Source organism: Buteo buteo, chromosome 15 (assembly GCF_964188355.1).
Source record: "Buteo buteo chromosome 15, bButBut1.hap1.1, whole genome shotgun sequence".
NCBI lineage: Eukaryota > Metazoa > Chordata > Aves > Accipitriformes > Accipitridae > Buteo > Buteo buteo.
In genome coordinates, this window is record NC_134185.1 from 17,469,122 (window position 1) to 17,491,013 (window position 21,892).

Below are 21,892 nucleotides of genomic sequence, written 5' to 3' on the forward strand. Positions count from 1 at the left end.
ATCATCATTTATTTATTTATTTATTTTTATTTTAAGATTAGCTAGAGTGGGGCAGGAGAGAGTCTGTGTTCGCTTCTCTGGTACTTGAAAAAAAATCAGCGATCAAATACCTGTTCTCTGGAACACAGAGATAACTTTTTCTCTAATGTGAGGAGCTCTTCCTCAAGAAGCAGTTGTTCATCATTTTTCCCCCCTCTGTTCTAGTCTTGTAAAGCATTACCCGAGACATGGATTAACCCAATATTATGTGAAAAAAGACCAGATTGTGACAGTGACATTTTGTTCCAAATATCCCTTTTACCACACCTTTACTCAACAGTTATATTTTCCTTCACAGATTTCTATGTGAGAGGACCAAGTCATGGGGTTTTTTTTTTGTCTCAAACCAGGGTTTTTTTGAGAATCAATGCGAATCACTGACTCAGAGGCATACTAAGTGTAAGATGAAAAAAGGCTTCTTGGCTCAGCTGAGATACTGATGTTAAACAAATATTGCATTAAAAGCCAGTTTTGTGACATCTGTTTACAAAATGACAACCCAAACACTAATTCATTTGCTTTCATGCAAATGTGGTTTCATGAAATTTGCTTCAAATCTACACTCCAGAGAAAATAATGTATGCTAATATTAATGATAAAGAGTGTTGAAGGTGATTGCAACAAACCTACAGTCTGATTGTCAGATTTATATTCTCCAGTTACATTAATTAAAATATATCACACCCTTTGGATTTCAGCAGGATCCTTTAAGCACTCTCAGGAAATACCAACAGTTCACTGTTGTAATGGAAGAATCAAATCAAATGGAGTTCCACAGGAGTCTATCCACCTCAATACTATTGTGTATTTTCATGAGTAATCCTAATGATAAACTAAAGACTATATTCACTAAACTTTCAATTTATATTATGCTGTACGGAGCTGTAAACACATTGGAGGATGGAGTAAGAATTTAAAAATGCTTTAATAAGTTAAAGAACAGATGCATTAATGGATGAAAGTCAGTAATACAATTTCAAGACTCTACACCATGGATGAGATTCATTTTGCCTATCTTACCTGCTAATTTAGAGATTCACCATCTAAACTAGTTGTCTAGGTTCCCTCTAGCTGGTTCAGTTCATCTGCCTTAGCATGACTCAGCCTTAGAAGTCTTTTCTCTCTAGTGTTCTCCCTAGAAGTCTGTGCAACCAGTTTAGACTAGCTGCCTAGCTTTTACATGGCTAAAGCCAAAATAGATTAATCTGACCCTTAGGAACAATTATCTCAACAAATACAGGATGTAAAACAACTGGCAACACAGTAGTTGGACAAGGAAAAGAGAAAGAGCAGATCAGTCTGCACATGAACCAAAAATGCTATGCTGTTGCAAAAAATGAAACCTTGGAACAGAAATGCTGTTATTTGGATGTGCTAAATAAACCTTCCACTCTGCTCATCAGCAGTATGACCTTGGGGCAATACATTATGTTTTGGGCAACTTGACTCAAGAAGTGCAAACTAACTGAGAGTCCAGAAGTGAAAAATGAGAATGACTAAACATAAATGAAGCATGACCTTTAGGAAAAGTTTAAATGAATTGATGCTTAGGCTAAATAAATGTGACCGAACAGAGATAACTACAACTACAAGAGTCTTCAAAAAGCAAACAGCTGTAGCTGGGGAAGAAAGACATTCAGATAAGGAGAGCGGTAATAAAATTTGAGTAGGATTTATATTGAAAATAGATTTCTGTTAAAAATTATAATGAAAAAAAACCCAACAGCAAAGACAGATAACCCTGAAGGAGATTCACCATGACCAGGGTGTTCCGAGATCAAATTAGACCAATATTTATCAATAGTGGAATATACGTATTACATCTATTTTTGCAGAAGGACAAATTATATTAATTCTTGTACTATTTTGGTACAGTTTTACGATCAGCTTAGTGCACATAGCTGCATTTAATGTTGCATTCACACCTAGGTAAATGTCCTTAAAACTTCAATTAAAAAACATCTTTCAAATTTCAATTCTAAACAAATGTGTAACATTTATCCTAATTATACTCTATATTAATAATTTAATATGTTGCTAATATACACTCTGCTAATACTATCATACACTTTATGCTAATATAATACTTTTATTATACTAATAATACTTCATACTAGTATTATATATACTGTAATTCTATTGTAAGTTAGAGTATATTTCAATACAGTTTTTGCATGTAAAGTAATTCTTTAGTATCAAAGATTCTTTAAAAAATTTTGTAATGTAATATCAAAAAAGCTGTACTTTTAAATGCAGTCAAATTTAGCAAGATTATCTGCAATATTTGTAAGTATTAATTTGAAGTATATTGTGGTTTTTTGTTCCACGAATAGTCACAATAAACGCTAACCAATCTAAAATATTCTGTAACATGCAAAATGACAACTTAGAGGATATAAATTCTAAATTGCTCTGATGCTATTTTGTAATTTACTTGCATTTTCAACTGACCAGAAGCAGTTAAATTTGAAAGAGAGCCAAGAGGCAAACATTCCCTGAGCAACCTGTCCTCAACTCTCCTCAAATAAGCTATCTTTTTGCAGAGGAATATTCACTCAGCCGGCACAGCTGTTATTCTGCAATTTTTACATCTAAATCAAAGATAATTGGACTTCTGAGTACCTTTAAATTGTACCCTGGGAGAAGGGTCTAACTTAATGCATCATTTACATTAACTATAAAAGACTGCTTTTTTATCCTGTAAAATTTACTGTGCTTAAAAAAGTATTTGGAAGTGCAAAACAGTTACTCAGTAATTTTATAGACACGTGGATTCCTTTTGCACAGAACCTTTTCAGCAATAAAAGACCATTAAAAGCAACAAAAGTAAATCATTCTTCCAAGTTCTTCACAGATAAAATATTAGTGATAATAGACACTCCTGAAAATTATATTCCTACAAGTTTTATTGAAGATTACATCCTCAGTGCCAAAAAAAGCTTCAGAGACAAAACCTTAAAATAATATTTTGTTTGGTGTTTTTAATAAATTCATTAATTATTCATATGCAGACGAGCAGTTAGTTCATACTATGAAGTACTTCAATTTCGGATTCTTTGCTATTAATTTAAGAACTTCAATTGAGACATTCTCATTGTACTTTAGAATTTAACATTCAGAAAATGTATTTTAAGGATTTTCAGTCTTAATTTTACATATAAAAATATGAAAAGCATACTGCTTATTAGTCTTCCATCACTGGAAAAGAAAATCTGAAATTTGTTTGACAAAACGTCATCTTTAATCATTATACAGAACATTGTAACAGGCATGGTGTCTAAAATGGTTCCTTGCTCCTCTTTTATTGATACATGCAAGTAAATATCACATAGGCAATTCCATCAAAATAGACTAATCTTGATTTTCACAGAATCACAGAATGGATAAGGTTGGAAGGCACCTTTGGAGATATTCCAGTCCAACCCATTGCTAAAACAGGATCACCTAGAGGAGTCTGCTCAACATCACAGCCAGTTGGGTTTTGAGTACCTCTAAGGTGAAGACTCCACAACTTCTCTAGACAAACTTCCAGTGTCTGACCACCCTCACAAGAAAAAAAGTAAACCCTTATGTTTACAGAGAATTTCCTGTATGGCAAGTTTGTGCCCATTACCTCTTGTCCTCTCACTGGAATGCTGAGGTCTGGCTCACACTTCTTTACACATGAATACACAATGTACTCATAAACATTGATCACATCTAACTGAGCCTTCTCGTATCTGGGCTGAATGACCCCCGCGTGCTTTGCCTCTCCTTGTGTGTCAAATGTTCCTATCCCTTAATCACCCTTCATGGCTCTTTGCCAGACTCACTCTAGCATGGCCCTGTTCCTCTCATAGCAGGGAGTCCAGAACAGGACCCAGCACTCCAGATGTGTCTCACCAGGGCTGAGCGGAGGGGAAGGATCGGCTCCTTCGAGCTGCTGGCAACACTCTCCTGAATGCAGCCCAGACTGAAGGGGACATTGCTGACTCATGTTCAATTTGTTGTCCACCAGAACATCTGTATCTTTCTGGGAAGCTGCTTTCCAGCTGATTGGCCTCCAGCCTGGACTGGTGCACAGAATTATTACCCCACTCCTGTGCAGGACGTGGCATTTAACTTTGGAACTTCATAAGATCTCTATTGGCCCATTTCTCCAGCCTGTCGAGGTCCCTCTGAATGGCTGTACAACCATCTGATCTGTCAACCACTCCTCCTAGTTTTGTACCATCTGCAAGCTTACTACGGGTGCAACTCTGTCCCATGACAGAGGATCACCATGACCTTTCAAAGGTAATCGTGAATGACCTCACGATGACTTTGACCAGCTCCCTCAGGACTTGTGGGTGCATCTCATCAGATTGCATTGACCTGTATTATGCTCAGTTTGTTTGCATGTTCCCTAACCTGACTTTCTTCCACCAAGTGTTAAAGTTTTCCTTCCCCAAACTTTCCCATTTGTCTCAGGGGCCTGGGATTGCTGAAAACCAGTCCTAACAATAAAGGCTGAAGCGAAGAAGGCATTAAGTACCTCAGCCTTTTACATGTCCTTTGCCATCAGGTGCCCTACCCCATTTAGCAGCGGTTTTCCCCAGTCTTCCTTTTGCTATACACCCATAGAAGCCTTTCTTGTTGCCCTTCACATATGCTCCTCGGCTTTGGCTTACTTAACCCTGTCCCTTCATGCTCTAACAGCAACTACAATCTTTCCAGGTCACCTGTTCCTGCACCCACCTCTTGCATGCTTCCTTTCTATGTTTGCTTTTTGTTCTGCAGGCCTCCTGCCACTCTTGTTTGACTTACTGCTCATCAGCATGAGCCACTCTTTAGCTTGGAGGCATCAACTAGGAAGAACAAGTTCACAGGATCACTAGAGACTCCTAAAGTCTGAAAGCCTTTGAGTTTTCGATCTAGATTAAAAAATACTGAAGTAGCTTATTGAACTCATTAGTATCTTATCCTCATTAAATGATTTACAAAGGAGTGTGGAAAATATTGCGGTAACATGCTATTTGATCAGTTTTCAACAGCAGACCATTTTGTTTAATAACCCTACGTATAATATCCTTACACACAATGCACTTTCTCAAGCACTTTCAGAAGCACATTAAGTGAAGACTCTAACTTCTGCATAAAAGATTAAAACTCAAGAATCACGCTGTGTGACATAAACGCATTAAGCTAACTGAACTTATTACAGCTATAATACTGGATCTACAAGATTTGCATATTAGCACACAACTGAATTAAAAGTCTTTGAAACTGTCTGCTACATTAGGAACTCTCTCCCCGCTGTCCCAATACCAAGGTTACCATATCAGTGTAACTTTTATCTGTTTTGAGAGAAGTAGCAGTGAATACAACTTGGCAAGTATACCACTAAGTAAGATGGAGTGTCTGAGTTACAGTAAAGCAAGATCAAACAAGCGGAAGGAGCAGCAAAGAAATCTTGCGCTTAGCACTACGCCTTTGACATGAAGAAGTAACATTTGGTTTTTGATGTCACTGTCTAAAGTATTTTCTTAAATGGCGAAAACAGTCTAAAACCAGCACAAACCAAAACTGGTGTCTGTGATGACCCAAGAAATAGGCTTAATCTACAACTGAATCTTATGTAAGGTAACCACTTACCACTGAGGTCTCTAAATAGTATAGCTGACTAGCCAACACATGATAGTCTACACAAACTATTTAAATCTTTCTATGCTCAGAATCCACAAGACTGATATATATGTGTGTATATATGCCACCTGAGTGACACAAAAGGAATAGAAAGCTCAAAGGCATCTTCCCCATAAGAGCTTCAGCACTCTATTGCAGAAGTGGGAGAGCAACTTAGCAGCTCCAACTGGGCTTCTTTCCTCCCACAATCATGCACCTGTATTACACAGAAGCCTCTCTGACAATGTCACTAGTATTCACAATGTACCTTAAAACATTACAAGTACTTTGCAACTCACATGTGGTTCAGTAGCCACTGCATGATCACATCATTGTAACAATACAACTAAAAATTCTTCATGTAAATGTCAAAATAGAATTTGATTCCCAGTCGTGCAAAAGTGAAGAAATGTGTCTTTTTTTTAATTAATTACAAACCTGGCATCAGTGAAAGGAAGATGTTGAAGCCTCAAAAAATGACTGAACAGCAGTCCTCTCTCTTAATATAAATTGAATTTGTATGTTATTCAACTTTCAGAAAAACTTTGGCATCATTAATATCTGTTGTACTGAAGTAACAGATACAATAATCTAAGAGCAATCTTTTACATATACAAACTGAAAAAGTGTTTATTAATTTGATTTTTTTAACCCAAATGCAATACTTTTGACATTTTACTTCATATTCACTTCTGCAATATTCTACCACAATGAATTGACATGAATCATCAATAAACAATAAATTTTCACCTCTATAAAAACACAGTAAACAAATTTTAATGTCATAAGTCACACACATTTTCAGTGTAATTTGATTTTTAAATAGTAAATGGGCTGAATAGTCTCAATAAACATCTTTTATACACATTAAAGGATGATTTCAAAATTTTTTTAGCAAGCACTTCTTAAAACAATATTTTGAATGACATATTTGCAGTTAATTTCATAACAAGAATAAACAGCAAAATTTAAGAGACTAATTGGAAAGTTATTAAACCAGATCTTCCCATTCGCAATAAGTAATTTACCTTGTGTGTCTGAATTTGCCACTTGAAAAATTAAGAAATCTACTTGATTCACCTGCAGGTGACACTGTTGGTCTTAGCCATACAACCAAAGAGCAACAGCATTCTTCTCTATATATTCAGTTGCAGTCTGGATCAATGATGTAACCAAAACACATTTATTTTTCTTATATTTGTACACTAGTACTTTTAAAGTTCCACTGTAATATCAAACCTCTGCAGAGACAGTGATTAATGCAAGTGCTTCAAGTACAGATATATTAAAACTGAATTTATTCTGATAAAGCTTAAAGTAAATGAAAAAATGTGCACACTGGAAGGGAAAAATAGAAGAGTATATACTTATAGCAAAGGCTCTTCATCCAAATTGAATATTTGTATATTTTCATATAAGTTCTAGAGTACAATACCAAAGAGTTATATAAGTTAATTTAAGGAAAAAAAAAAAAAAAGAAAAAATGCTCAAAACTTTGGTTTCGAAACAGTTTAGAAAAACTTGTAGGAAACAGAGCTAAGTCAGGCATGAACATAATTACTTCCAATAAAAGGGAACACACAACCAAGAATGCAATTACAGAAAACCCCCTATATCCTTTAACTACAGAACACACAGAACAAATTTTTTCCTGTTCAAAATTACTGTAATTTTATCTGGCATTGTTTCAACTAGACTTTATTGCTAAAATACAAATTAACTCCCACCTTCCAACCCAATCTAAAGAGAGATTTTAGCCAAGTCAGTCATACCAAAGAATGCCAGTCAATTACACATTTTATCAGAATGTGGCATTTGATTATTAAACACAAAATAAGTTACTCAGCGTACTAAAATTCTACAGATTATGCAATAACAGCAAGCAAGTAGGCCTGTAGTATAATCAACCACTATATGTCTATGTGAAAAACAAATTATTTCAAATAAAATGTAAAGGAATGTCTTACAGTAGCAATTCTAATTTCTAAAGCATGTAAGTCTGATTTTAGTAAAATCAAGATTGATTCTGTCATAAATCTAGAAATTAACTTAGGTCACAGGCAGCACCTCCAGTTCCTTATAAAGGACTACTATATTTTATTCAAACTGCTACTGTTTGATGATGTATATGCACTGCCCCCCCGCCCCCCCCAAATCTGAGCTGTCACAGGCACATATATTAATGGGGGAGCAGTAAATCAGAAGGGCTTCCAACAATCCCTCTAGGCTATTGGAAGATGCCAAAAAAAACCCCAGGAAGTACAATGCTGAAGGCACAGATTGCCAACATCAGCATGAGAAAGCAATGTAGTTGTCCCAGCAAAAAAAACCCCAAAGAATGCAGACCACAATTCAACTAAGCAACAAGCTTATTAACTGAACCCACTGAAAAGTTATCCAGAAATCTCTTATACAAGCAAACCTTGATTTTTTTCTTAATCGTTTACATCATCAGACACAATCAGGAGCCCTACATGTGAGGTCAGAGCTTACTGCCTTTATTTCTGATGGTTAAAATATTCAGGCAAAAATTAACATTACCAGCCCTGAATTGCCTCTCTGCTGTTTGACATAATTTTTTTTTCACCTGCTTTACTATTTCCCCAAGTTGGTGTAAGGAAGGAATAAAACTGTGGGAAAATCATGTAATTCATAAAAATGACACCCATGGAAAAACTCCTTCCCTGTCTTTAAAGGGTCAAGAAATAGCACTACAATGCTAACAAATTGAAAACTTGTTCCGGAGGTGAGCTGGATGGGCATAGTGACATTACGGAAGTGCACCCAACCTGGAAGGGAGAAGGCTCCAAGTATTTTCTCCAGTTTCAGATTCTAGTCAATGCATGTTCACGTAATCCAGATTGTTTTCATTTCCCTTTTGTTATTCCCTATTTTGGATCCTCTTAGAGAAATGACTAGCTTTTTTTCCTTCTGCTCATCCATCAAAATGCTTTTGGGATTCCACCTTCTCCCTCCAAAAGCCGAGAATGAATCCAGCCCAGCTGAGGACCTAGGTGTTACTGGTCACCAGAGTGCTATCAACTGGGAGCGTATACTGCTTGCTGGTAAAGAGAGTGACAAGATCAGAACCTTAAAAAACCCACAGTATTTCAAATCTTTACACACAATACAGTAGGTATTTGCATGTGTACAAAGACACACCCCTTCTGATTATTTTAATAGTCTTGCTTTCAGAACTAAACGCTAATTAAGAAATACACTTAACATTGTGTTGGTGCATTTCTTTCCCCCTCTCTGGGCTGATTTACGAACTCGGGAAGTCTCACTAGGTCTTAGCATAAGTATAACGAGTCAGGCAGTTAAGCGTCCCTTGACTGTATCATGAACTCTCACGTGGCTAAGACAGGGAGTCATGCGGACCATCTCAAGGACTCCTGCTGTCCAGCGAAAACAAAAAACCCCCGAAAGTAGAGATAACTAGTTCTCTCATAACAACCTTGAGACATATCCCAGTCCTCCCCTGACAACTTTGGAGCATCCCATATCTGAATCTTAAGTCATTCTCCAACAGCCCCAGAGTCTTCCTTATCTAAATCATAACTCATGCAAAATGGTACCAGCGCAGCTGGAATCCCAGTAATTTCCTGATGACTAAAGCCAATCATCTCCCAAACCTATAAGCAGTGGTTCTAAGTGAGACCCTCTGAGCTCTCCTGAGCCGCAGTCGGCTGCGACCAGCATCTCCCTTTGAGTGGGATGCCTCTCAGAGCTCACAAACTTCTCCTGTTTGCGAAAATGGGAGAAGGTCTGTCGCGGAAAGCTGACAAGACTTGGGCTGATACTCTCTGCTCCTTGAGGCTTGACCCTTCGCCCGTTGAGAAAGATGCCGAAGCATTCAACGTGAATATTTTCACTGAACTCGAGGGGAATTTTTTAACAGGTATACCTCTTTTACTTGCTTATGTATATCTCTTAGTGCCTTTATGCATGTGTGTGTGTGTACTAACCTGAATATTTTACAGCAAGTATATTACAAGTTATTGCTTTTAAAATCTATACTTAAATTACTGCCATGAACTTTATTCAACTGTGAATGAATCTTGGGCTGCTATTATACTTGTAATCCCTTTAGATATAAACCGTTGACCAAGTCAGGGACTAGGAGTTGATCCAGCTGCACCTAGACTCCAACAGGAGCTTAGAAAGCAAGGGGTTCTTCTCTGAACCTTGTGACCCAACGGGAGGGTCTCCCTTACCCTTCTACATTCCTGATTTCTGTACAAATCATGAGAAATAAATTCTAACTCGATTTTTCTTTGTATATTTCTCTTTTTTAACTTACTGTGTTTTCGGTCTCTGTATACCTAATTTTAGTCTGATTCTAACTTAATTTTCCTACGTATGTTTCATCCACATATTAAGTAATAGAGTGAACCTTGCCATCAAATCCTATGAAGTCGCTTTTATATAAATTCCTATTAAATAATTTTTCTTTTGCTAATACCATTGGAAGTGATTCTTTAAGTGGTCCAAACCACTCCATTTCATGACAAACATTTACAGAAAAATAGTTTAAAAAGCAAGACAGAAAAAGACACATAACAGTCTGTAGAGTCCCATCAAGCCTCACTGCCTCAAAGAGATCTTGGATAGTGGTTTTTTCAAACACAATTTGCCCTGAAGATAGCATGGACAATGAAGCAGGGAGGAAGATTTTATTTTTCAGACTGTGAAGACTTCCAAAATGAAGGAAGTCCATATGGAGATGACAGTGTGAATGGAGATGACTTTGGGATACAGAAATCCTACTGTGTAAAAAGATTTTGATCTTTCTTGACTCAGCCGTACACTTTAGCAAGCATTTCTGTCCTCAACATTTTAGTATATTTCTCTCATTTGAAAGATAAGGTTTTTACCTCATTTTAAGTAAGACTGACTCTCATTTTAAATACTGCATAACTTTGAAAATTCATAAGAAAGGAAATTTTCTTTCGGCAAGGTTGTACTACTGAGAAATATTCTGGAAGTTTTCTCAGAAAAAGAGAGGCATGTCCCTTCCTCTTTCTTTTTTAGTATTAGATTTTGATGTCCTCTTGATAAATTATATCTCCCAGTCCAAATGCTGATCAAAAGAGGATATTCTGCTCCTGAAGCCATGGGTGTGCACAGAATTCAGCACTACTTTTCATTCTAGGCATACCAGAAGAAGGAATATTAACCAGGCTCAACTCTTCTTTTGAAATGAACAACTTTAAAAGAGGAGGGCTTTTTGGTATCTGTGAGTTTTATAATCTCTGGATCACTTCTGATGGCCACTTCATGACAGTTTATCTCCTCATACCAAAAAAGATTTGTAGATTTTATTGCATCTAACGCATCTAAAGTTTCTAGAGCAAAGAACCACTCTGCTCTTGGAAGGAAACAGACTGGCATCTGCAGTCAGCAGTAATGCAGGTGTTTTCAACAACTGCAAGTAAAAAATCAGTGGCATGTAATTGCAGATGAAGGCCACTTTTACAGAAGACTAACATCAGAGTAAGCACCTACAGGGATGGACAAAATATACCAGAGAAGGAGAAAGAGATTAGACAGTGACAAAGCACCAAGAGATGGGAAAATAAAATAGTATTAGCTTGCTTCAAAGGCATGTTAGATTGCATATTCCATGTAATTTTTCAGCATAAGCACTTCATACAGTTTTCACAAAATGCTATGGTAATATGAATGGGATAACAATTGACAATATCAATCTAAAAAATAAAAGTGTTCTCCTACATTTGATTTCTGTTAAAATGCAGTACCATATGACAACCTGAGAATTGTTATTAAGGGAGAAGAGCTTAATATTCTGACTTAGAGTTATTAGAGTTATTCAGTTAATATTCTGAACTAAAAAAAATGCATAATTCTTGGTGACGGTACTGAAACATTTTTGTATGACTACAGCAACGTGCATGGTAAGATGACATCCCTGCATTCAATAAAGTGAGAAATAAAGTTCCTATGGATTCTGTTTGATAGATACCTTACTAATCAAGAAATTTTGAAGGCTACTTTATCAACACAGTTTAGAAATAGAAACATATTTGTAAAAAATAATGCTTTGGGAGGAATAAGAAATGCAATGCTTTTCCATGTTTTAATTTCACAATGTAATGTAATTTCATACATCTTAGCATTATACACGTAACCAGAAGGCCAACCTACTTGCAATTAAGGGCATGCTGCAAAGCTCACAAAATCAGGGAGTCATTTCAATTCTTCTCCAGTTTGGGGGTAACTGAAACATGAACCAGTAAATTATTTTTGCCTGTGCTGATAATGTACATCTGTCAAATTCTTAGCCATATATATTTGTTTTACTACATTTTTGCATATATAGATTCAATAGCCAGATGCCAGTATCTTCATATGTATCAAGCCAGGCTAGAAGGTCTTTTTAGCTATTTAAAACTCTATTTAAAACAATTTCATAGTAGTAATGTTTAAGAGTGTTTCTTTATAACTGCTCCCTTAAAGACCACCTCCGCAGAACTCATTAATTCCTACCAAAACCTATGAAATGGACAGAGAGAATGTCAAGAAAAATAGTGTTAAAAAAATAAACCCACACCACCAAATCCTGTTTTTCAAGATTTTCCTTTTATACAAAAATCCTTTTTATTGGAAGAACTGGACCTTGAAAGTGCTGCTTACATAGACTGATGACATTTATCACAGTTCAGTCTACTTATATGGCTTCAGAGTTAAATAGGTCCTGAAGTCAAAAAGAAACCCTTAATGTCTAACATGATTTAGTGATAATTCTGTCATCACTAATTTTTTTGCCAATTCCTGAGTGCAAAAAAACTCCTTTTGATTTCAAATAGTCTCTCATCCTTTATCCCCTTTTCCTAATGCAAAGATGTCGTAATTTCTTGTTACACATAAACATAGAAGTGCATGCAATGGGTGGGTAATGTTTATTTAAAAGAAGTATGTAAATGAGTAACTAACTACCATAAAGAATCACTATCATCTACTTACTACACACATAAGGTAAATTACTATATATGCATATTGAGCTTCTAGCAGCGGGCTTTGCATATGCATGAAATGGGAAACACACATATAGCAGAATATCATAGAATATAATGCACTAAAAATTAACAAAATTTATGTATTTCCATTTCCATAGGAAAAGAAAAGTAGCAGGAATCAAGTTCACTATTTGCTTTTAGCTAGAAGCATCTCTATACCTTATTAAAGTGCAGGAAATGAGAAACTGTATCAGAAAAAGAAAGCTGTAGATGAAACAGAAGGCACCTCAAGTTTATAGCCCTCTTTTACATCAAATAGTTTCAGACTTGATTAGTTTTATATTGCAGATAAGAACTTAAGAAAAAAGCATTATTCCCTTTTATTAGTATCAGATTCCAATCGGGAATAAAGCCTTCATGACTTAATATCAGAGCCTATCAGCTGACAGAACCTATCAAAGAGATCATCCATATTACTCAAAGGTCCTGATGCCATTTGCCGTTCTCAGAACTACTTGCCCTATTCAGCTCTGATGCTTTTGTGGTCTCTGCTTCACTTCTCACTTCTGCCTTGCCATCACAAGTACAATTCATCAGCTAATCTTCAAGATGTCAAAATACATTGAGTTCTTCAGGCTATTTCCTCTCCTCAAGAAAAGCATTCTGTTCAGTAATCAGACAAATGTATTTGCCAATGCAAATGCAGCTTACAGAAATTCTCTTTTCATTTGCAACGCTGGTGTTTTCAAAAACACTATCAGTACTGTTGTATTAGTCATGCTCTTCAATAAGAATTGCCCTTTTGTTCTAAACTACTCTTATTTCCAGTATAAATAGCTAGCTAAAGTTAAAAAGAAAGATAACCAGCTAATAAAATTTGCAATAAGCTAAAAACCATTTCCGTTGGATTTAAAATACCAAAAGTAAAATTTCAATGAAAGCACTAACTTTGTTTAAAAAAAATTCCAAAACTACAACTAGCTGTGGTGGGTTGACCTTGGTGGCTGCCAGATGCCCACCCGCTGACTCTCTCAGCTCCCCTCCTCAACTGGACAGGGGGAGAAAACAGGACAGAAAAGCTCACAGGTCAAGATAAAGACTGGGAGGTCATTTATGAATTACTGTCATGGGCAAGACAGACTTGACTGGGGGAAAATTAATTTGATTTATTGCAAATTAAAAATAGAGTACAATAATGAGGCAACAAAGATGAGACTTAAAAACCTCCTAGTCCCCCTTCTTCCCAGGCTCAACTTCACTGCTTTGTTCCCAACTCCTCTACCTTCCAGGGGATGGGGTTGCAGTCAGTCCATAACCCTTCATCTCTGCCATTCCTTCCTCGCGTTTTCCCCTCGCTCCAACCTGGGGTCCCTCCCACAGGATAGTCCTTCACAAACTGCTCCAGCATGGGTCCTTTCCATGGGCCGCAGCTCCTGCCAGGATAAACCTGCTCCTGCGTGGGCTCCTCTCCATGGGCCACAGTTCCTGCCAGGCGCCTGCTCCTGCATTGGCTCTCCAAGGGCCACAGTTTCCATTAGGGCACCTGCTGTGGCGTGGGGTCCTCCCAGGGCTAGTGTGGATATCGGCTTCACCACGGCCTCTTCCACGGGCTGCGGGGGAATCTCTACTCCAGTGCCTGGAGCACCTCCTCTCCCTCCTTCTGCACTGACCTTGGTGGCTGCAGGGCTGCTTTTCACACTTTTTTTCCTCAATACTCTCTCTGAACTGCTGCACAGTGGTTTTGCCCTTTCTTAAATATGGTTTTACAGAGGCACCATCAGCCTGGCTGAGGGGCTCAGCTGTGCCCTGCGGTGGGTCCATCAGAGCTGGACGGCTCCAGCTGGGCTTGCAGCCCCCCACTGCCAGCGCCTGGGCACAGACACCCCAAAAACGAGCACAACGTGCTTACAAGGTGATGAAAAGACACTCTGCTTAGTTATTGGTAGGGGTTTTTTTTCCTTAATTGAGATCTTGGAAATCATTCACATTTTTAAGCTGCTCAACATGTTCGGCACTTGGCAAATGGAAGTGATACGACTTCTCAAATCCAAAGCTTTGAAGGATGGTTTCTTAGCAAAATGTTAAGATAGTTTTTACATAAAGTGTGAGCCATGTTAAGAATGAACTCTGAAAGCAACATGACTTTAGCTTACACAGGCTATGAGAACAAACATGACAGCTAGCTACCCATTTTCTAACTGACAATGCAAGCCAGGTTTAGCAGGACTTTATTCACACACCCCCACCTTTTTTTTTCTTTTTCTTTTTTTTTTTTTTTTTAAACTCAGCTGCATGGATAAAAAGTCTTTCACTTCATGCCTCTGCATATTTAATTGGTGCAGGACACTACAGCAAACAAAGTTAAGCTATGAATTCGGTTTCTGTGAACATCTTGGAATTTTTCGGAGTTGTGAAATTACAAAAGTCTACAAAGAAGGCAGTTAAAAAAAAAAGAAAAAAGAAAGAAAAAAAAAAAGATGAATGCTTCTCTAGGTTTCCCACTTCCTAATATGCCTTAAGGAGAAACATTTAGAAGCACTTTAGGTTGAAAACAGACTAAGGTCAGATACACTGTTTGCTTCCAATACCCCTTTGTTTAATTGGACATGCAAGTAATTTTTAGCAAATCCATGACAGAAAAAAGACAAGAGATATTTGGAGGCCTGCAGAAACCTAACATTTAGAAATGTCTGTTTCTGTGAAGGCTGGCAGGCCCACGTTGACAGGCACAGCCTTGCAGTTCAGTAAATGCATAAATCTCTTTTTGTGGGCCTTGAAGTACTTCAGTACTATGTAAACACTACAGAAAATCCAACAGTATATTTTAAATGAATAACATTGCTTTCTGTATAATCAGTTTCTTGATCAACAAACACAATAACAAAAATAGAAATACTTCCCCCATTAAAAAAAATAATAATCTATATTCCAAGAAAGTTACAAAAAAAAGTATTCAATAGTTCAGAAGTGGCAGAATCATGACTATTCATACAGTAAGAGTTTGAGTCATTTTCCCAAAATATTTATTTAAAAGATAGTAAATTTCCTTCTCCTGCTCTCTGAATCCCTTTAACTCCAAGAATATGAGAAGGAAGGAACAGGGATATATAGAGGTTTATAGATTGGGGAAATTAGCCTGCTTTCAAAATTTGACCTGATTTGTTTTCAGCTACTACATAATTTTAGCAACACAGAAAGTACTGATAATCTGGCCTTAACACCAAGACATATCTGTAGCCAGCAAGGCTCATGACAGTCTGGCAGACTTCAAGGCAAAGCAAGAGACATAGGACCAATCAAAGAAGTTTGGCTTAGTGTAACACACCTTGTACAAAACTGCTGAGGTACTAGTGTAAGGGTGAGGAATATTCACAGTAACTGAAGATGTAACAGAGCAGTAAAATAACTTTCCTTAAAAAGAAAATAAAATATCTTTAACAGGATGATTTTTTACAAATATTTTTAAAGTTTATACAGGTGGAAGAAATTCTGATAAATTTTCACTGTGCTATGCCAAGGATCTTAATTTTGCTTCACGTTATGTATGTATAAAACATTAAAGAGAAATTACCTCCTACATGCTTTTGGTGCCCACTACCTTTAAAAGTTACTAATTGCTAAGGTCAGAAGGCATTTCTGCAGCTCCCTAGAGGCTACCACTGTTTTGTACAAGTTAAGGCATCATGCTACTCTTACAGTTTTAACACACATCCCACACCTTACACTTAGATAAGTAGTAGCTATGGCTTTCACTGCACAAGGTGTGGGGAGCAGGTTAGAAGACTGACTGAAGAGCCAATAAAACAATTATTTTGATTTATTTTGGTTCTTCTTTAGAAGGCAATTTCATTACTGGTAAAATTAGAAATAACTTTTTTGAAAAGCTTGGCTTCTGAAGTACGTGTTGGAACTATAGTACTGTTAATGAATATTCAAAGTATAGTATGGAATAACATGGAAGTAAAATCATCTCATGTATAACATAATAAAAGTATGGAGCACCAAGAGACATGGATGCCTTCTGGATGAATATAAATGACAGCATGGAAAGCACAGAGAAAGTTATTGCTGAAAAATTGTACTACAGACCTTTTTAATGGACTTATCTTTCAAAAACATTGAAAGGATTTTATTCCATCATGAAAGGAATGAAAATTTAAATTGCTAAGCATTTTCATCTTTTAACAATATTTGTAACAAAAGTAATAAAGGCAGACCCTACTGTACATTAAGGGTGGATTCCTGAGAAGTGAGACAGCAATTTGTCAGATAAAGCAATTTTTCCTCATCAGAATAAGCATAACAAATGCATGTAATGAGTCACAAAATACACATATTTAAATACACACAGGCGAAGTATGAAGGATGAAGCATGCAGGATGGAAAGGAAGGAGAAAATTATCAGGATTGATGCTGAAGTGCTACTTCTAACTAATACCTGACAATCACCTGATTTTTACATCTTTCATTATGACTGATTTGATTCACCTGAGGATGAAAATGAAGATGGTGAAAGTGTACTGCTCAGAAAAGAGGCAGAAGACAACCGTCACAGATGATTTATATCAGGCCTTCAGTTTCCTAGAAGAATCAGCTGAGATCTTTTGAAACAGTGATCCAACCTGAAATGCCTGTGTCTACTTCAGTTGATGATCCTGCTCCTGCCTTTTATCCCTCATACTATATATACTATCCCTGTGTATTTGAAGTGTGCATGCATCCACCTGCTGCAATGTTAACTCTTATAGGAAAAACTGCTTTACTGTTAAACGCAGGCACTTCATCTATTACACTAGTAAAGGCTAGAAAGCAGGGTAATGATTGGCAAAGCAACTGTGAAACTAAATAAAGCAGCAACACGTATCAGAGTATTCCTGTCTGAGAAATGTATACATTAGAGAAGCTGACAAGTAAAGTTTTGAAGCAGGAATCAATTTAATATAGGGTAAAAAGCAATGAAAGAAACCTGCTTAGACGACAAGGTGGTCTAAGTGCAGTTGATGAAAGAAAGCTTGTGAGTTTTCATAGGAAACAATATATGGAAAGAGCAATAAGCAAGATCCAGCACAAGTAAGTGACCTTTCCTCAGTTTATAAGTTGTCTACATATCTTCTGTGCACTCTGATAAGCGGTGATAAAACAAAGCCCACTGCTGGCCTCCTGAGTCTGCAAGAACAGCAGCAGCAATTACCTCAGTAACTCTTGGATTAGTATTCTCTCTCCTCTGCACCTCCTACAATTCTGATTAATCATAAGGAAAGACTGACTAGCTACAACAAATAAAAGAAAACAAAAAATGAGTATTTCAGAGTCCCAGAATTTTTGGACTTTATAACTTTGTCTTTTTAACCTTTCCAATGTTTTGAAGAGCAAAGAAGCAAAACTATTATTGATGCAAATGCAAACCTGAAATTAATAAATGCTTTAATTATAGTTCCTTTGAAAATCTAGGAACTAGATTTTGGGTCACAAATAACATAATGGTTTCCAAGTTTTTCCTCATCTGGAGGCCATTTTTATTCCACTTCCATCCCCCCAAAAGTTTAGGAATTGCAAATACACTACACTTCAGATTAGTGTTTCTGTCCTATGAAGTACATATGAAACTGTAGAAATCCTTTGAAAATAAGTAGATTTCAGATTAAAAAAAAAAAAAAATTTCAAAGCAATGAGATGAGTCCATGACAGGAAAAAACCCTGATTTCCACCTCGGTCCTCCCATTGCCACTTCTTGATTTTTATACATAAATGAATTTTAGCCTCTTCCCCAAAACCAAATGAAGAATTAGGCTACTAGTGGTATTTTGGACTGAAATAGGAGAGCATGATGAAGCAGACAGTCTTTCTACACTGAAGTTACTATGTTGCTCTAAATTAATACTTTGTATATATTAATAATTTCCCATTACTAGAGTAAAAAAAATTCAACTTTGTAAACTATTTTCCATACACATTTCTTAATAATGCCTGAAATATTTTTTGCGTTTCTTTTTTCTTCTTTCCTTCCTTCTTTACTGGATGTAAGCAGGATTTTAGTAATGAGGTGAGATTTTATGAATTATGTTGCAAACTAGGTGAGCAAGAGAAAATAGCACTTTTCCATTCTACATTCATCCTGTTCATTGAACTTTGCAGTTACATTCAGAGCAGGCTTTTCCACTGTCACTTCAGTTTTGGCAGTGATTACACATGCTCTCTCACTATTAAAACTCTGACCTACTTGATTATGTGCCCTAGCTGAAAAGTATTGTGAAAAGAGGAAGTGATTTTAAATGATAATTTGGTGAATGTAAATAATTTCAATTATTAAAAGTCTCTACTGAAGACTTTTTTATTTTGTAAACCTAAATTTAGGAAGATGGTGTTGCAAAGTAATTCTGATAAAGTACCAGTGTTTGCTGTTACTTATTGATACTGGGTTTATTATTTATCGGTTGTCACAGCATTGTGACTGTATACATTAATATGTATGCATATGCACCTTCTAATAAAGAAGACTGCTATCCAGGACTTCATACTAGATTACTGCAGTGGTTCTCTTTATTATTAATTACATATAGACTTCTTTTCTTGTAATGTGAAGAGTTTTCTCTAGTCTTATCCTAAAAATGTAAAATTCCTCAAAGCTAAGACTAGCAAAATATAACTCATCTGAATCAATAATTACTATAAGTTATGTTTATAAATGTTCACATCAATAATAAAACCAAGTCTTATTCAATCTCTAGGACCAGGCAGGAGGAGGAAGGGTAATTACAAGGAACTTTATGTAAGAACAGATATAAAAGTATCTCAATATTTTGGAAAAATATTTCACTGACACAAACAGCATTTGCCTGAACTAAATGTGACACGAAGTATCTGCTAAAACAGAAAATTATCCATCTACGCAATAATATTTGAGGCTAAAAAAGCAAATTTTATTCATTTCTATGAATGTTCTTATACTTTTTCTCCTTTGTCCTTAAAAAGGAAAAGTAAAAGCAGCCATTAACAGGAACCTACAGCTTTATTAACTTTTTTTTTTTAACAAAGCAAGAAGGTAAGTATTATTTTGACATATTTGTGACAGTGTTGTTACAGCATTTCAAATTTATTTAGAATTTACCATTTGCAGACCAACCTGCAATTTTTCAATCTGAAATTATGAATATTAGGTTCTTGCAAACACACACATACAACACGTGGTTTATAATCCTGAAAGTGTAGAGGCACAGCCCACTAAGGTTCACAAGCTGGAAATCAAGTAAGATTTTATATGAAGGTTATATGGAAGTGAGGCACTGCAGTATTAAGTCTAAATGCAAGAAACCAAAAAGTTTAAGGAGCCCATTGCTTAAGATATTTCAGATATATTGGTGTTTTAATCACTTTGAACTGAAAGTCACATTTTGGAACATAACCAGTGTAATTACAGACTCAGTAATAACATTTCAGCTGCTTCACCAATACTTTTACAAGGTGTTTGAAGAAAAGACCAGTGTATCGATGAAGAGGTATGAATACACACAGAACAATATTTTAAAATATTAAGCATACCTGTGTTCGCAGAATTTCACCTTTTGACAGTTGCATATCACCAGTCAACTCTTTCACAGTAATGCCCAGTGGTTCCAGACGCTTGCTGAAGTAATTTGTCATTTCAGCTGCCAAAGCCTTCATAGGAGCAACATACACAATCTGCACCAAAAGGACACTCGCTTGATAAATGAGCAAACCCCACAATGTCGTTTGTTTCATGGCAACCATTACAAATCACTATTTATTGTGAAATATGATGCCAGGCGCTCACAGTGAAAAATCTTAATAGTGATATATGAAAAGTAGTTATCTTTGTTGGATAAGTGTGCAGCTGTTTAAAGGACAATGGATTTTGCTTATACAGCCTCACCACTTTGAAAATTGGTTCTGCATCAAAGCTAAATGCGTTTTCATAACTTTTTACTCACATAATAAGATTTTTAGAACACAAATAAGAATAGCTTTAACAATAATGAAGTAAATCAAAACTAGCCTTATCTTTGACTTGGAGAAGTGTAATACCCTTGAAAACTTCCAGATTTCATATTCCATGTATAACATATAATGGGTTTTACCTTACAAGTTAAAAAGCTGTTACTTGGTTCATTAAACTCCTACCTTAAACTCATCCTTTTTGATAACACCATGCTGGACATGCTGGCGAATTTCATGAAGGACTGTCAGCATGGCAATGTTAGTCTTCCCAGCTCCAGTGGGGGCACAGATTAGCATGTTCTCATTTGTGTTGTAGGCAGTCTCGAAAACTATAGATTGGATTCGATTTAGTCTTTTCATGCCTTTAAAAGCAAGTTGTCCAATCTGTTAAAACAAACAGCATACATATTTTGGATTTTTCATATATATATATATGTGTGTGTGCGTGTCTATACATATATTAATAATAAGAAAAACAACACATGGTAACAAAACTTAGGATACCTGTTGTAATATATTTATTACTCCAAGGTTTTTATTCTGAGGCTACCACTCCCACCCAACCCCCAAATACTGAATCCATACAGAAGACAAAATACAGCAGAATAACATCTGTTAAAACTAATCAAAATCTTTAGCCACATGCTATTTCAGCATTTAATTTGTTTTTAATCAAGAGTATGATGAAAACTAATCTACAGTAAAATAATAACCTATTAATAATTAAACATCAGTAAGACAGCAATAGTCAGTTTAGAAGAATATACATCTTTAAATCTGACACGCTATGACTACTCTAACCAAAGAGGCAGCAATACACAGAAACCTGCTGAAGAAAGAGATGATTTTAAAAGTTAATTTATGATTAATTTTGCATAATAAAGTCTAATTATGCAAACACGCACAAATTCAGTAACAAGCTTCTCTCTGCTTCTGAGGAAATCTCCATCTTGCAATTGTTAATGTTCAGACCTTTCTCCAACAATACTTAAAACAAACTTTTATGTGTAGTCCCAAATAAACTTTGAGAATGCTTTCAAAAATTAAATTAATTTAATTAGTTAATACAGGCAATTATAGCTATTATAGTTTAATGCACATTTAAATCTTATAAAATACAAATTATAAAACCATAAAAAAGCTTTGTTCCTCTTGGTCTCTCTGAAAAATGAGATTTTCACCAAGAAAACTCCTGTAGACAGTTACAATTTCTGCATTTGAAGATTCTAAAACTTTTGCAACTGAAGAACAGACCCTTAGACATAAAATTAATT

General features: G+C 36.1%; 1 protein-coding gene across 6 annotated transcripts in view; it reads right to left on the reverse strand.

Annotated features, from left to right (window-relative positions):
• The window catches only part of ASCC3 (activating signal cointegrator 1 complex subunit 3), a 276,733-nt gene that overhangs the window by 181,125 nt on the left and 73,716 nt on the right, over nt 1-21,892 (reverse strand). For all 6 annotated transcript variants that reach the window (XR_012653054.1, XM_075046673.1, XM_075046672.1 and 3 more), the window contains 2 exons: nt 20,802-21,002; nt 20,202-20,342 (listed from right to left, as the gene is read on the reverse strand). Coding sequence is in view for 5 of the 6 variants with exons in the window: in XM_075046673.1 (XP_074902774.1) it covers nt 20,202-20,342; nt 20,802-21,002 (342 nt within the window). In the remaining variant the exon portion in view is untranslated. The remainder of the gene's footprint in view (nt 1-20,201; nt 20,343-20,801; nt 21,003-21,892) is intronic.